This window comes from Toxorhynchites rutilus, chromosome 3, assembly GCF_029784135.1.
Source record: "Toxorhynchites rutilus septentrionalis strain SRP chromosome 3, ASM2978413v1, whole genome shotgun sequence".
Lineage (NCBI taxonomy): Eukaryota > Metazoa > Arthropoda > Insecta > Diptera > Culicidae > Toxorhynchites > Toxorhynchites rutilus.
The window spans coordinates 50,918,429-50,935,373 of record NC_073746.1 but is presented as its reverse complement, the minus strand read 5'-3'; the positions used below and the strand labels follow the sequence as shown (position 1 = coordinate 50,935,373).

Sequence of the window (16,945 nt, the reverse complement as noted above, 5' to 3'; positions counted from 1 at the left end):
ATTGTTGGCGAGGACTTGGACTTATCAAAATTATTATTGTTGTTTAATTTAGTGTCGCCGTGGAGGAGATATTCAGAATTCGGATGGATATTCTGTAAGGCGGAATTTTCTAAATCGAAAGAAATTGAATAAAAATTGGACGGAAGGATGAAAATATCAGATTTTTTATTCGACTCGAAGGAATCTTTACCCGCATTCATACTATATAGGGTTCTAAGTATTTTCCGAAGGTGAAAATATTATTTCGTCAATTCAGTGTATGTAATTTTTGCTAAACTTTATCAAAACATATGTAGCTCTGAGCCACTCTGAGCCATTGTGTTCCATCAGGACAACGGATATCTTTAGCCAAAGATTCCGGGAGCTTCATTGGAATGTTTTTATGCAACCATAGTCCGGACTTGGCACAAAGCAAATACCATCTTTTACTAACATTGAAAAACTTCTTGAGTGATAAGAAACTGGAATCAAGAGATGACTGTAAACATAGATTGCTAGAGTTTTTCGCCAATAAGGACCAAGAGTACTATGAGAGGCATTATAAAGCTACCTTTAGAATGACAACAAATTTTACAACAAAAAGGTGTACATTTGACCCAAATCGGACAATCCGAAGCATATTAAATAAAGTTTTGAATTTCACCCAAAATAAATGGATTACTTTTTCCCTAACCTAATATGATATCAACGTGAAAATGTATCGTATACTAATGGTTGGGTTTTGATTCGATTGATATGTTTTTCAACTTTCACTGTTGATAATTTTGAAACCGATTTGAGATTCAACTGAAAATCAGTGGGATTTGCGATTAAAAATAAAAATGACAAACTTTTATTATTAGCTGACTAAAACATATCGAGCTGGAATTTTTCAAATACTTTCCTGAAGTGGACTCATTGGATACAAATTAATCGTTCAAATTGTATCACGAGAAAAGATTTGGCAAAATTCATCCATTCAACCGATCATCTCCAAATTTTTAGGGTAAAAGTGTAACATACTATTCAACTTTTATAATGTTTCTTTTATTCAGAGTCCTTCCCATATCCAAATGCTCGAACCATCCTCTTTACACTACTCATAAGATATTGTACGACATTTGGATCAATTTATTTTTTGTGCGGAAACCCAGGTTTTCTTCATATCTTCCTATGATTTCATCTTTCGAGTAACGCTAGATCTGGCCAGAAGATCGTAGCATCTTTGTGCTGCTTCAGAAGTGGAAGAAGACTTTTTAGGAGACATTCCTTATGATACACCTGCCCATTGACCGTACCGGTAGTCACGAATTGGGTGCAATGAGGATTCCACACGAACAAATTGCTTATCAAACCATGTATTTTTGGGAAAACTTCGACACCTTCCGCTTTCGAACGTCCTCAGGAACATCAAGCCAATGACGTTTATATTACTTTTACGTTAATATTTCAAGTTATTACCAACATGTTTGAACAATAATAAAAATTAATCTTATTAACTCTGGTTATAACGATACTTGATGCCAAAGAGCCATAGAAAACATGTTCTTCTTAACTTAAATGATTCAAATAAAAGTCAAAAGATGTTCGATGCGAGCTTATTATACCCATAATTAGAACATTAGCAATAAAATATGTGAGAGCGAAGGTTTCGCAATTTTATGTTGAAATTATTATATTTTGGGAAGTTTGGTAGAACAGTGATATTAATGAGGGGAATACGAATTTCAACGAACTTCATAATTGGGAAGATCCAAATGATCCATCTCAATTACAAGGTCTAGTCTTGCAATTTCAGTAACACTTTAAAGATGCACAAACATTTTGCTTCGAGAAACTTTTTTAAGAAGCTTTTGTTTACTTTATTCTGGAAATCTAATTAAAAATCTCTATTTCAATACAGTTTTTCGAGTTTTTACCAAAAACGTCTTATAATTGGTAATTCACTCCATTCATTGCTTGTGACCCTTGTGAAACCGTTGATCATAGCAAAACGCACTTACGGTGCGTTTCATGAGTCAAAAACGTGACGGGGGAGTGGTCATGGAAAGAACAATAAAATTTTCATAGGTGGTCCTGAACCTTCTCTATACAAAACAAAGCAGTTGTTTGAGTACCAAGGCTACACGGAGTCAATCAAGTTTATTTTTCAAGTTATTTTGCTTGATTTTTTTTCTTGCAACTTTTTTCTCCAACCATTTTTCCACACTCCATTGACTTTTTTTTCCGATCAAAGAAACGAACGTTTTCAAGACTCGGGACTTGAATATTTTCGTTTGTGTGGGTGAACCAAAATTCTACCAAATAAAAAATCGGTGCAATTAAAATCAATGTATATCGTGTTGCACAACATAAAATTTCATATTTTATAATTGTGAAAGTATTAGGGAGCAATGAATGTGTATATGATGGTTACACACTACTTCCCCCTCTATAAGGCGGGACTACAATACAAATGAAACACAAACTTCTTTGTAACTCGAAAACTAATTGAGCAAATGGAGCCAAAATTGGCATGTGAAGGTTTAAGGGGGTACGAAACGTTTCTATGTTTGAAAAGACACCCCTCCCCCTTTTATGAGGGGGGACTGCCATACAAATGAAGCATAAGTTTCTGCATAACTCAAGAACTAATCAAGCAAACGGAACCAAATTTGGTATATGGAAGTTTTAGGGGGTAATAAATGTTTGTATGGTGGTTTGGCACTCCTGAACCCTTCCTAAGGGCCGAATGTGTTGATAAGAGCAAAACTCGAAAAAGGAATTGTCCGATTAAGGGCTGTTTTTATTCTATCATATTTTCTGTATCAAAAAATTATTCATGTAACGGAGAAACATATTATTTTAGGGGCTCAAAATGAAAGGGGTGTAAGTGACATCATCGATTTCTCTACATCGAATCTCTCCTTTGGTCATAACTTAGCTGCAAACACATTTCCAGCTGTATTTGACGATGTGGAAAATAGGTCAAAACCTCATCTATCGGATTCTACAGCAAACTCAAATTGGAACATTTTTGCAGTTGAGTTATTAACTAAAGAAAATGTTGATGAAGAGAAATCGATCAAATCACTTACACCCCTTTCATTCTAAGCCCCTCATTTGCAAGTGCATGAAAAATCTTGCACGACAATTGTGTCTGAAAATAATCCGATATTATAATGTCGAGTTTTGGTACAAGTACCGTTTTGTCTCATATTCCGAACATTCTCAAATTCCGAAAACTTTGTTTTTAAATATAAATTTACTAAACTTTTATGTTATAAATAATTGAATAATGAAAACACAGATATTCTTTGAGGTATAGGCTTCATTTTGACATAATTTACAGGTATCAATACAGCCTGTACTTTATCATATTAGACATTTGCAAAAAAGTGACAGTCAAAACCAATGATAAAATGTTTGCGTTAGCAAATTCCTTAAAAAACAAGCATCGTTAATTTCTCTGTTTTCATGTTAAGTGCTAGAAAATGTAAGAACCTACAATAATTGGGTGAAAGAAATGATATTTTATGCAGAAATCTTCATTTAGATCATATTGAAGCAGTGTTCGGAATATGAATCAAATTTCTACGCATGATTCGAATTCCGAACATTTTATTTTCAAATGTAAATTTACTGAACTTTAAGGTTATAAATAATTTAATTATCAAAACCCTGAAATTCTTTGGCTTTTAGCCTTCATTTTAACATCAGTTACAGGTATATTGAGCATTTGCAAAAAAGTGACAGTCAAAACCAATGATTAAATTTTGCGTTAGCAAATTCTGTAAAAAACAAGCATCGTTAATTTTTCAATTTTTGTGGTTTTTTCGACTATTTTGTTTGTTGTTTTCATGTTAAGTGCTAGAATTTGTACGAATCTACAATAAATGAATTAAAAAAAAAATTATACAGAAATCTTCATTAAAGTTAGTGTTCGGAATATGAATCAAGTTTCTACGCATGATTCAAGTTCCGAACACTTCATTTTTTAATGTGAATTTACTTTAATGTTATAAATAATTTAATAATCAAAACTTTGACATTATATTTGGTATAGACTTCATTTTAACATCATTTATGGGTATTGATACCGATATAGCGCTCTTGAAAAACAAATACAATCGATAATTACGAAAGAAATTTTTTTTTTGCGAGTATAACATTTTTCCCAAAAATACTAGCTAATTGACTTTAATTTGATATATCGATCATACGAATCGGTCTAGTAGTTCAAAAGATATGATTTAAAAAAAAAATGCATTTTTGCTGTTCGGAATTTGAGACAAAAGTGTTCGGAATATGAGTCAATGACAAAATTTTTGTTCGGAATTTGAGTCGAAAGTGATTAAACATATGTTTAGTTTTTCACCATGAACATGTATTTGTAAATTACAGTATTTACAGTATTTACATTACAGTGTATTACAGATACACGGGCCAAAGGTTGTGCAGTCCACTGATCATTCAACAAGAGCCAAAAGTTGTATCGCTCATGACAACTCTACACGAGCTGATGTTTGCGCCGGCTAGTGACCATTCTATCCTGGATTCCTAGAGTCGAGAAGACGCACCACGCTAGATATGCGGTACAGACTAGGGGGGCGTTGCTGATTAATGGTCAGCTGCATCCCAATAGGAAGTATCCCGTGTCGGGCACAGGTACAGAGCATTGGAGACAACAACATCACAACTACGAAAACACTTGTAATACTAACCTCGAGCCAACCGCGAGTAATCGGTTACATATTACTAACATAGTTATAAGGCAAACATTGTCGAAATATTGAACTTCCGGCCCCGTCAGGTTGACGCCATATGAGCCTTAATAAAAATATATATTTTGGATAAAAAAAAATGTATTTGTAAATCAATTTTGTTGTAGTCAAATGAAAAAGAAGGCTCTTTTGTATACAAAAATCAATTTAATTTCGCGAAAGAGTACCATTTTGAGTAATGAGATACTGTTCAATGGTCATCATAGCTTAATTGTTCGGAATTTGAGACAAAACGGTGCAAGGAATTTTATAGTAAAAGGTAATTAGAAGTCGATTAGAAGATCAATCAATGAACAGTTCTGCGATTGGACCCAAGAACGTGCGCTTAGTAAGAAAACGTGAATGGTTGATAACAAAAAAAAAAAGAATTACAATGAGTTTCTAATCCTTAGGTCATCGTTAGTTCTCAATCAGTTCAAATAACCCATTTGGGATGGTTTCAACCAAGCTGCCCCGTATTGTAGTGTGTATCTCGTTCTACGCAAAGGATAATGCTCTTTTAAGCTCTTCAATTCACTCTTACTGCTTGTAAGCTGCATCTACTATTCGTACGATCACTCCTCATAAGTTCTTGATAGGGTTTTGATCTGGTAAACAAGCTGACAAGAAGTCCAGAATCTGACACCCCTATTCATCAAACCATACCATGACTTTCCGGATTTTATGAATTGATGCCAAATTACCCAATTATCACATTGTTTTTGATGTAAAAACAGCAGTAAATGATTCTGAAGTACTTCGTTGCATTTCTGACTGTTCATTCGTGTTGATGGTAAGCTACCTAAACCAGGCCTAAACTAGGCCTAAAGGCCTAAAGAACTGATCAATCATTGCATTGTAAATGCTTTTAAGATCAGCAGCATCAAGCGATACTGCGGTATCTCAATGTTACTTTGTTCAAATGTAAGAAATTTCACAAATGAAAAAAAAAACGGTACCAATGTGTACTTTTTGACGAATATCGGTACTCTGTACCGTACAGAATATGTACCAAAAATAACGGAAAAATCTGTACCATTCCAAATAAATTTGTACGTGTGGCAACACTGGTCAGAACCCCAACCATAAGTTGAGGAGATTCTACGATACGGATTCTGTCGACAGGGCACAGGAGTTCACGGAAGAAGACCCGGCAAGTCACACTGGTGATGTGAACAGGTGGTTGTCAACTCAAGCACCCTCCTTCGTCATTACCAATCGCCCAGTTAATCAATAAAAATTAAATCAGCATGTGATCAGCTTCAAACCGCTTTTGACATGAAATAGAATACTTTCGACTTGATGTTTTTCACGTCAAATGCATTTCGTTTTATTAATCATTTTTCAAACTTTAGTGTGCAAAGCGGTTTTTTTACGTAGAAATTTCATTTCTATACTGGGGTGTAAGCTCAAAGTTTCGAAAACGAAACCATGGAACCAGGGGAAATTGGCATAGCAAAATAGATGCAAGCTGCGGGTACTTTTGTACTCGCTTGTGTTTCTGGAAATCGGAATGTTTACCTAACACAGACTTCAAAACTATGGAGCCTGTGGAAATCGGCATAGCGAATTAGATGCAAGCAGCGGAAACCTTTGTACTCGTTTGCGTTTTTGTAAAATCGGAATGTTTCCCTAACACAGATTTCAAAAATATGGAGTTTAGGAAAATTGGCATTGCAAACTACGGGTACTTTTGTACTCGCTTGCATTTTTGCAAACCGGAATGCGTTTTCCCAATACGGCATTTTTACACTCCGGAATTCGTTTTGCTAACACAGTCTACAAAAGCGGGTACAAATGCAAAGCTTCGGCATGATTAAGACTGCATTGGATTATATCTCTTCATGTCGCCAGCTCACACAACTTCTACGCATACCTACGTTTGATGATTAGACAATATGTTGATAACTATTTGCTGCGATAACTACTACCGTAATGCATAAATTGGCTTAAATTGGGATTTGTTTGCAATTGAGTTCGTAAATAGTTTCATTCATTCACTAGTTTAATCAATAATTTAATCAATACACACAAAAGGTAGCTCTGCGCAGCGGCGATATCGTACCCAATGAGGAACATCCGAGGTGGAATCATTGCTAATTGAAGAAATACAATTGACTACTAAGCCAACGGCAGTCCTACGTCAACCTTGCGGTTATATCATAGGTATAATCCATTCATAGTTTTTTAAATTTAAGTCGAGCATGATCGTTTCACCATTTTATTTAGAGTTTCTCTTTAGTTAACTACATTTGGATTTAGATTTTGAATCGACCTTTCGTAATCAACGAGATCACTTTCACGATTCGAGTATATCGTCCTTGTGTAACAAACATCTCATCTTCTTCCGTTCAAAATCGAAAGCAAAACCCACCTGTACTTCGTTGATGTACCACGTTAAATTGGCAGCGGGTCGCGCGTGTGCCGAGCTGCAGTTACCCCTCACGATATCACCCAATCGATACCGCGGTCGAATGCCGTGTATGTACGGGACGTGCTTTGGGACCTCTGAAAATTGACAAAAGAAAACAAATATGATATAAATGGCGATAGCGCAATTTTTCAATTTACGGGCCAATCCTCACTCACTCGGAATGCCATCTCGTTGATGGTTCTACTGACATATACATCTCATCAGCGATAGGTAAAAATATATATATACACTAGATATATAAAGTTTATTGACAATCCGATCGCACGAGTATCGCCGGAAAGTTGTTAATTAATAATTAATTAACCGGCTGGAAAATTATAATAATGGTTTTATAGCGCAGCAGCAAACGCGCTGATCATTTGAAAATGTCCCAATAATGGCGAAGCTCTCACCACTTTTCCCGGCAACAAAAACAAAAAAAAAATGAGCGAAACTGCCGATTGATTGCACTGTGCCAGAATGTCTCGTAATTGTTCGAGGGCGCTCAATCATATCAATATCGCTATTCGTGCCGGATTCGAAATCGGTGGACTGGAAACTGAGATGTCATCCGAGCATTCCATTAAACAACGGCAGAAAGCAATCAAAACATGACGACGCGCCGAGTTTTGCTCGCTGCCCTGCAAATATTATATTTGAATGGTGCAAACCAATTATCGGGAATAATGTATGGGGATAATTATATTGTTGGTGATGACGAGGAGGGGGGCAGCATATGCTGCGTATCTATTGCTATAGTTCCGCTTCCAGCGTCGGGATGTGATGATCGTTTTCTCACTGCTGTGATAATTAATTGTTTAATCATTTAACAAGGCAAAATATTGTATTGTATGGGGTGCAAATCTGCATTCATTTAAATATATATTGTTGAATGAAGCTATTTGAATTTCGATTCCTCAACACTTTTATTAATTTCATTCTGCAGTCATCCGATAACGATAAGCATAAGCCATTCCATTACGGCAAAAAATATTCCAACAAACGTTCCAATGCAAACAAAACCTCACACGGGTGGCGGTGTAAATGTGATCACGTTAGATTTTTTGGTGAGTAACACTTTTGTGGTCGGAGCCATTTTTTTGTTTTGTGGTCAGCCGTGATGGTTCTGCAAACAAAAGTTCCTGTTGGGCTTATGTTTTGTTACTGGGGCAATTAGGCTGCAATTGCTCAATTTAGCGAGAATTATTCGTAGCCGCACCCCACGCTGTGTGGAATAACTCTTAGTTCGCGTTTTGAGTTTCGTTGGCAGTTTTAATTTTTCCCCATCCAATTCTGGGTATGTGGAGAACCGAATATTACGTGCCTGTTCAGGGGTACGTGTTCCGGTGCGCACTTTTGGTCGGGTGTCAGCAGAAAAAGCCGGTCAAATTTAGCGATAGTAATAGCCATCAGCATGCAAAACATTTCGAATGGAGGTCGGATTGCAACGCGGATCATACTTTCATCCGGGCAATGCGTTTTAATATTTTCTTTGAATTGCAGTTCATTTTGTATGGAATCGATATGCTTCCCGGGCTGTATGCGAATAGTACAATTTGAGTATTTTTCATTCCATCACGATTGATAGGAATAATGTACTATGGAAATATTTCACCAAAATCAGTGCTATGAATAAATTTCTCCAAATTCTTTTTTTTTTAATTTTAGATTTGGCTAACATTATGAATGGTTTTGAGCTAACACTAGCTTATAATGAAAACTTGAGCTCATTACTATAATACATTACTTGGAGTGGAGCAGCAGTAATTTGTACTCATAACATGTAAATAATTATTGTAATTTGTGTAATTTGATTGAATTCCGATTAGAATCGAGAAATTCAGAAACCAATACATATGATTCATTTCTGCCTTCACATTCCACGTTTCAAGCCCATCGGATGTACCGATCGGCTCGAAAATATTGGCGAAACACGACGACCACATTTCAGTTCACGTCCGATTCAACATCGCATCGCACTCACAGGTGTCATATACCTGAGATCGTATTATCCGCTTGCCGGGGCAACCAATGCGCGCCATGAATTGCTAAATAATGAAACCACTTTCCGGGGTTAATTGTACGGTTAAAATTTAAAATCATTGTCTCCGATTCACTCTCACTTGTCACTCCCGGCGGAAGCGGACCGGATAAACCCTATCCCTACAAAACACATGCCATGCCCTCCCCCTCCACAGGTGGTGGGTGACACCAGAAGGTGTGGTTTTCGCACTTACCGCAAACTTCCAAATCACCCGTGACAAGCATTGTGTGGAAGGATGGTGCGTCCGCCGACACCTCGCAGCTGTACTTCCCCGACGAGGACAGGTTCAGTCCGACCAGCATCAGTTGGCTCGCGTTGGATGCTGCTCGCTGCGGGAAAAGAGAGTGAGAGAGAAAAACAAAAATGTCAGCTAAATTTTATCGGATTGCGCTTGGGTTTTTGAGATATACGGTGAATACAACAAAAAACGGACATTTGGATTCGATAGAAGGGTTCCGATAATTTCATTTCTGTTAACTCCTTAATTAAATCTAACAGTTCGAATTCAATTTAGATTTTTGGTTTTTTTTTCCTGTGATTTTTCGTGCTTGTCGGGAAGGAATGGAACAAAAACATCCCGAACATTAGTTCCCGCCATTAAAAAGGAAGGAGAGACCAATACAATGCAACTATCGCAAATTTACTTTTTATTCACTAGCTGTGTGAAGAGATAAGCAGTGAGTCACATTTTTCTGGAAGATCAAAAAGAACTAAAATCTTAGAGAAAGACCGGTACATATGATCACAAACTTAGTTTCAAAAGACGAGTTGCGTAAAGCGCTTCAGAATATTAACATTTAGCCCCGACTGACATGGGGACTGACTTTGGGACCAGTGTTGCCACACGTACAGATTTATCTGGAAAGCTTAAGATAAAGGTAAAGGTAAAGTACAGATAGGTAAAGATTTTTTGACTGTTGTATTCATAACACATGGGGCTGATCAAGCTGATGGAAAAGAGATTCGATTTCAATTATTTCAATTATTCGGCCCTCAAGGTTACTGCAATGTTAAATCCTAGGATTTTTCCTAATCTAGATGCTTTGTTTTCAATATTCCACTATGTGTCACTCCTCGGCTACCGTCGAGCGAATTTTTTTCTGATTATAAAAACAATAAAACTGTGCATAAAAATCGGATCAGAAATGCATGGACGAAAATTTAGCATTTGTGGGGATGCTCGAAACTTTCAACAACTAATAAAAAGCAGTCTAAGTTTAGCAAGAGTATGTATAAGTATCACATAGCAGATGAGTATATCGAGGCTTAATTAATATATTTTATGCTAATAAAGCAGTTTTTTTTGCAACACGCTTTTTGATGGTACAGATTTCTGAGAAAAAAGTACAGATGACAAAGGTTTTTTACCATCCAGTACAGATAATAATGTGGCAACACTGATTGGGACTCACGTATTGACAAAATCCCGAAACAATGTCCCGAAACCTATGTGCTATAATATACTATTTTAGTATTGTTTCGTATTTAAAATGCACTGATAAAACCAATGAATGATTTTATAGTATGTGGATTTAACAATAGATTCAACTAACATTTTTGAAATAATTGAAATTATATTTCGTGGAAGCCCATAAACTTTCCCACATACCGTCTAAATTTCTTGCTTTTTTTTACCAATCGGTGTAACCCAAATACAAAACGAAAAATGACTTGAAAAAATAGTATTAAAAATGATATAAAAAATCTTCCCAGTCTTCCCAGAAAATTTGAATTATTTCTCACCTTTGTAAAAATAGTTCAATTAACGCACAAAATAGAAAAACAATTTAAGGGAACTTTTTTTTTCATAGAAAACCTTTTTGTCTTTTTTGGACTTTTTTTTAATAAATAAAATAATCTAAAAAAACTCAAATACTAAAAATTTGAGTAAAAGAAAACACAACTGAGGTGCTTTTGTTGAGAAAAATGCTTTTCAAAAACTGGAATTCTGTTTTCTCAAAACGGTCATTTCAGAAATGACTGAATTTTTTCTGATGAAAGGCAGAACATTTGGCTACAAAAGATATCTATCGAAATGGAGGGCATATAAGGTAAATGAGTTTTTTCAAGAACAACTTTTTTATATCCTAACTAAAACTAAAGAAGAATGTTTTCGGTGTAAAACAAACCAATGATTGTTTTGTTTCAAAGTTTTGAATGTTTTTGAATGAAATGAAATGAAAATGAAATTTAATGCTTAATTTTCAGATAGTATTGCTAATATGTCTTTAATTAAGCTTTAATTAATGTAATTGAAATGTTTCTATTATTGAAGTAAATAGTACCGTTCCGAAGCATATCTCGGACACTCTGTAATAATAACTTGAAATGCTTAATGCCTTGATGATATAAGTAAATGGTTACCCTAAATAATCAATTGTGAAATTAATTTTATAATTATATCATAAGGTCCGGAATATGAAGCTGTCCGAAATATGATTCAGAACGGTATATCAGGGTGGCAATGCATGTATGGAAAAAATTTCATCATCGAATTTCAAAAACCGACTATGTGCAATTTTTTTATTGGCCCAATAAAATGACCTGTGCAAAGTTTTAGCTAAATCGGAAATGATTTAGGGGTGCCTCAAAGCTCTCAAAGTTTTGATTTTTTGATACTCAAAAATCTTCCAAGGAGGGAGTCAAGAAAATTTGGAAAATCGATTTTTTTTTTCGATGCCAAATGACTTAAAAATGCCTAAAACGTCGAGATCTGGTGTTATCTCGAAAAAAATTAGGCCAAAAATCGACCTTTTGGGACTTCGAACTCGTTTTTTCCTAGAACTCGTTATTAAGATTATATTTCGCTATACAAAAATTTTCGATTTGAAATATGAAAATCATTCATATTGTTCATTCTTTTTTATAATCAATATTTTTTTTCTATTGAATGTTTCCTGAAAAAATGATTGCACAGCAAGGCGAATGGCTGTTTTGAATACATCTATACGCATCACAAAATATCCTGTCGGTATGTCCTACACCTAAAATTTTTTCGCACATTTTTTGACTTCCTCATGAGCCACTTTATGAGCTTAAAATTATCATAAAAAACGAGAGGCGAAATTGTGTATAATATATATGAAATATAAGAGTAAAATGAGAGAAATTTTGCAAATAAGCACGCATTAATCCTTTAGATTACGCCAGCCGCTGTGTTGTACCAATTGACTACACTGACTTATACATGACATGTTTATCTCACCGTTTTACTCTAAGAAAATACTTTCCGTGTATACTTTTAGGATCCAACTTGGTTTTATAATCTGGTGTAATATTCTCGTTGATTAGTATAACAGCACCAGTAGTTATGTGCATAGCGTTGTTGTGTGGAACAGCCTTACAACCCAGCCTAGATTGTTTAATCCATGCTTGGCGTCGTTTGGATTTTTTTTAATTTTTGGCAGACTTATCTCACTTCTTAACTAGGCGAACCTAGCCAGAATTTTCACCTGCCCCCGGGCTTCTGAATGCCAAAGGGGGACTAGGCTCTGCGGAATGCACGTATCTGCATGCTCGTGCTGTTTTAGTCCTGACCGAGGAATTGTCGGACAATCGCGCAGGTGCTAAGGATGACCGACTTTTGGATGCCGGCCAATTCCTTCTCGATGTTCAACACCTTTAGCGCTTCCAGAAGTGTCTTCGGGATAATTCCAGTTCCAGAGAGAACGACTGGAACAATTCTTGGGACCTCCCTTAGCCCCCACAGTTCCTTGAGCTCCACGGCCAATGGTCGGTACTTGCAGATTTTGCGACCGTGGGTCTCCTCCAGATTCTGGTTCAGTGGAATAGCGACATCGATGATGGTGACTTTGCGGTCGCTCTTGTCGTAAACCATTATATCTGGCCGGTTGTGGTGGATCGAGAGGTCGGTCAGAACAGTGCGATCCCAGTACAGCTTGAAACTTTTTTTGGCAGATTTATCTCACTTCTTAACTAGGCGAACCTAGCCAGAATTTTCACCTGCCCCCGGGCTTCTGAATGCCAAAGGGGGACTAGGCTCTGCGGAATGCACGTATCTGCATGCTCGCTGTTTTAGTCCTGACCGAGGAATTGTCGGACAATCGCGCAGGTGCTAAGGATGACCGACTTTTGGATGCCGGCCAATTCCTTCTCGATGTTCAACACCTTTAGCGCTTCCAGAAGTGTCTTCGGGATAATTCCAGTTCCAGAGAGAACGACTGGAACAATTCTTGGGACCTCCCTTAGCCCCCACAGTTCCTTGAGCTCCACGGCCAATGGTCGGTACTTGCAGATTTTGCGACCGTGGGTCTCCTCCAGATTCTGGTTCAGTGGAATAGCGACATCGATGATGGTGACTTTGCGGTCGCTCTTGTCGTAAACCATTATATCTGGGCGGTTGTGGTGGATCGAGAGGTCGGTCAGAACAGTGCGATCCCAGTACAGCTTGAAACGGTCATTTTCCAGGACAGGTGCAGGCAGGTACCGGTAGTTTGGTACGTTGTCTTCCAGTAGAGCACATTGGAGCGCCAGTTGTCGATGAACAATACGGGCCACGTTGTTGTGGCGCTCGGTGTAGGCTGCGTTGGCCAAAACGGGACAGCCTCCCATAATGTGCTCTATGTTTTCACCTGGTTGATGGCACATCCGGCAAATGTCATCAACGTCTTGATGCCAGACGTACCGCCTGCAGTTTCTCGTCGGCATTATCCTGTCCTGGATGGCTATCATGTCGGCTTCTACTACTGAAGAGAGTTCACCACGCGTTAGCCACAGATTAGATGCGGCCTTGTCGACGTGTGGCCGGTCCAGTTGATTTTTTTTATTTTTATTTTTTTTTATTTTTATTTTTTTTTTTATTTAAATCGTTTATTTTTACAGGCTCAGTTACATAGGTTTAAAGGAGCCGAACTCCTTTTGGATTTTTATTGTTGGTACAATTCCGAGGTGCCATTCAATCTGATAGAATGAGAGATCTCAAATGATCTTCACAGATACAAAAATTTCAACACTCTTAAAAAGGGAGTTTTTATTTGTGCTTTTGAGCCTGCATCTTTTCAGTCAAAAATTATATCTTTTCTGTCAAAGATAGTTTGGGTGTAAGAACTAATAGAAAAAAGTAGAATGCCTGGAGACACGGACGGAGATTTGACGTAGGACTTTGAGGGTATAGACGAATTTCATGCCAAGTCGTATGGCCATTGGCAGCACCCTGATCATTTAAGCAACTTTGGGCTACTTTTTGAAAAGGGTCAATTTTTTCTTTTTATGGACTATTCATATATATATATATATATATATATATATATATATATATATATATATATATATATATATATATATATATATATATATATATATATATTTTCTTCAGAAATTGAATAAATCCTAAAAAAAACAGGAAAACTAAATATTAGTTTTCAAAATATTTTTTTTTCAATAACATTTTTTAAATATTTTTTTATATTTTTTAAAATCATCGAAAACAAACATTTTGAAAATTGATCATTTTATTCAAAAACATATGAGTAGTCCCTATAATTACCAAACAAGTCATCGGAAGAAGGGCACTGCTACAGGAAAACAGTTTTTGTAACAACAATTTTTTCATCGTTTCTTTGTAGAATCACTAATAAATACTTGTTATATTTTTATGTGAAAATTCTCGCGATTGACTTGTTATGTTTATCTATTATGCTGAAATCATATCAAACGCAAAAATTTACATACAAAAATTATGGGTGAAACATAATGCTTTTAGTAGTCTTCACACGAAAAGGCCATGTATTCTAAAAACTATAAAAGACAAAAAGTTAACGTTTTCGACTAAAGTCCACATTCTAATAAGATCTAAAACTTTGTCGAATATAATTGGAGAACCGGTATGTTTCTTCGTTTTTTATTCAAGAATAAATACCGTTCTGAATCATATTTCGGAGAGCTTCATATTTCGGACACTCTTTATAAATAACTTGAGATGCTTAATGCCCTGATGATTTAACTATAAAATCGATATCATAATTGATTCTTTAGAGTAACTCTTTAGTTATATCATTAGGGCATCAAGCATTTCAAGTTATTTATAAAGAATGTCCGAAATATGATTCAGAACGGTACTTTATTCTGCAAACATGGTTACAAATTTAATATTCAAAGTTATGCCCATCGCTAGTCACAACTTCTTCCCATCTTTATGGCAATTCTCGGATCCCTTTGCGGAAATAATAGGCCGGTTTGTCGGCTAACCATGAATCGATCCAATTTTTGACTTCATCAAAATTGGATAAGTGCTGGTCCACCAGGCCATGCTGCATCGATCGGAAAAGGTAGTAATCGGACGGAGCAATGTCTTGAGAATACGGCGGGTGGGATGAAACCTCCCATTTCAGCGTTTCCAAGTATGTTTTGACCGGTTTCGCGACATGTGGCCGAGCTGCCGTGCTGCAAAATAACTTTTTCGTGTCTTTGCTCGTATTGTGACCGTTTTTCCTTCATTCATGCACGACTCAATTGCATCAAATGTCGTCGGTAGAGGTCCCTCGTAATGGTTTCATTCGGTTTTAGCTGCTCATAGTACACCACATCCAGCTGGTCTCACCGAATAGACAGCATAACCTTTTGACCGTGAATATTTCACGCGTCCGTCGATGTTGATGCATGGTCTGGGTATCCATACGCTGCCCGACGTTTAGGATTGTCGTAATGGACCCACTCTTCATCGCCAATAAAGATTCAATGCAAAAAAAATTGTAAGGGGTTGTATCTAGGACACGACCGCATATTTTCGACGTAGAACTACTCAATTATATTATGCAATCCACTTGTTTAGCACTTCGAATATTATTTTAGAATGCACCGAAATTTTTGTAATAGATTATGTTCTTCGTTACAAATAAATTGATGAACGTCCTTTTACGTTTGATATGATGCCTTCTTCTTGAATGGCGTGAACGTTCCCTGTGGAACTTTTGCCGTCTATTTCCCTCTGAAATTATTGCACATCTCATGTTTACGTAGTTCTCGAACCACGAAATTTATTCACCTCTAGTATCTGAAATGACGATTGTTCCAGGCTTCTCAGTTTAAAAGTACGTTTTAGAGAAACATATTCCAGTCTGCACAACGACAAGCGAGTACAAAACTACTCAACACCAAAAAGTACCCCCGACTTGCATGTATTTGCAAAGCGGATTCCCCCAGGCACATTGATTTTGAAATCCGTGTTAGGGAAACACAGCTCGGTGGGAACAAAAATACCCCTGACTTGCATGTATATTTGCAGAGAGGATTTCAACAGGTACATCGATTTTGAAGTCTGTGTTGGGGAAACCGTAAGTCGGGCCAATCAAAATATGGCAGTAAGGGCGTTTGGATAACGCTTGACATTTTACAGTTATTCAGTTGTTCATCTCATGAAAAATAATATTTTATAAATTGTGATAGACGCGTAGAAATATTTCCTTTCAATTGATGCAAACATCTTTCCTATCTGTTTAGAAATGTTCGAGTTATAAGCATTCGAAATACGGGTAGGGTTAGCACACAAATCGGCAGATCAAATGTATGGGAAAAAAGAAAGTTTCTCCAGTTTTCATGAATCATGAAAACCCTTTAGAAATTAACGAATTGTAATGTATAGCATATCAAACAAATCTTAGAGAATTCGATTGGTATGCGAATCATGAGAATTCGTTCACAGTGAAAATAGCTATTAACGTTAACTTTATTTCATAAAAACGTGACCTGTTTTCTGATTTGGCACCCTTCCTGAAAGACGTAGTTTTACGTCAAAAACCCTTTCTTTTA

General features: G+C 36.6%; 1 protein-coding gene across 2 annotated transcripts in view; it reads right to left on the bottom strand.

Annotated features, from left to right (window-relative positions):
• LOC129775208 (uncharacterized) overlaps positions 1-16,945 on the bottom strand; it is a 300,127-nt gene that overhangs the window by 27,712 nt on the left and 255,470 nt on the right. For both annotated transcript variants that reach the window (XM_055779603.1, XM_055779604.1), the window contains 2 exons: positions 9,372-9,507; positions 7,096-7,229 (listed from right to left, as the gene is read on the bottom strand). In XM_055779603.1, coding sequence (XP_055635578.1) covers positions 7,096-7,229; positions 9,372-9,507 — 270 coding nt within the window. The remainder of the gene's footprint in view (positions 1-7,095; positions 7,230-9,371; positions 9,508-16,945) is intronic.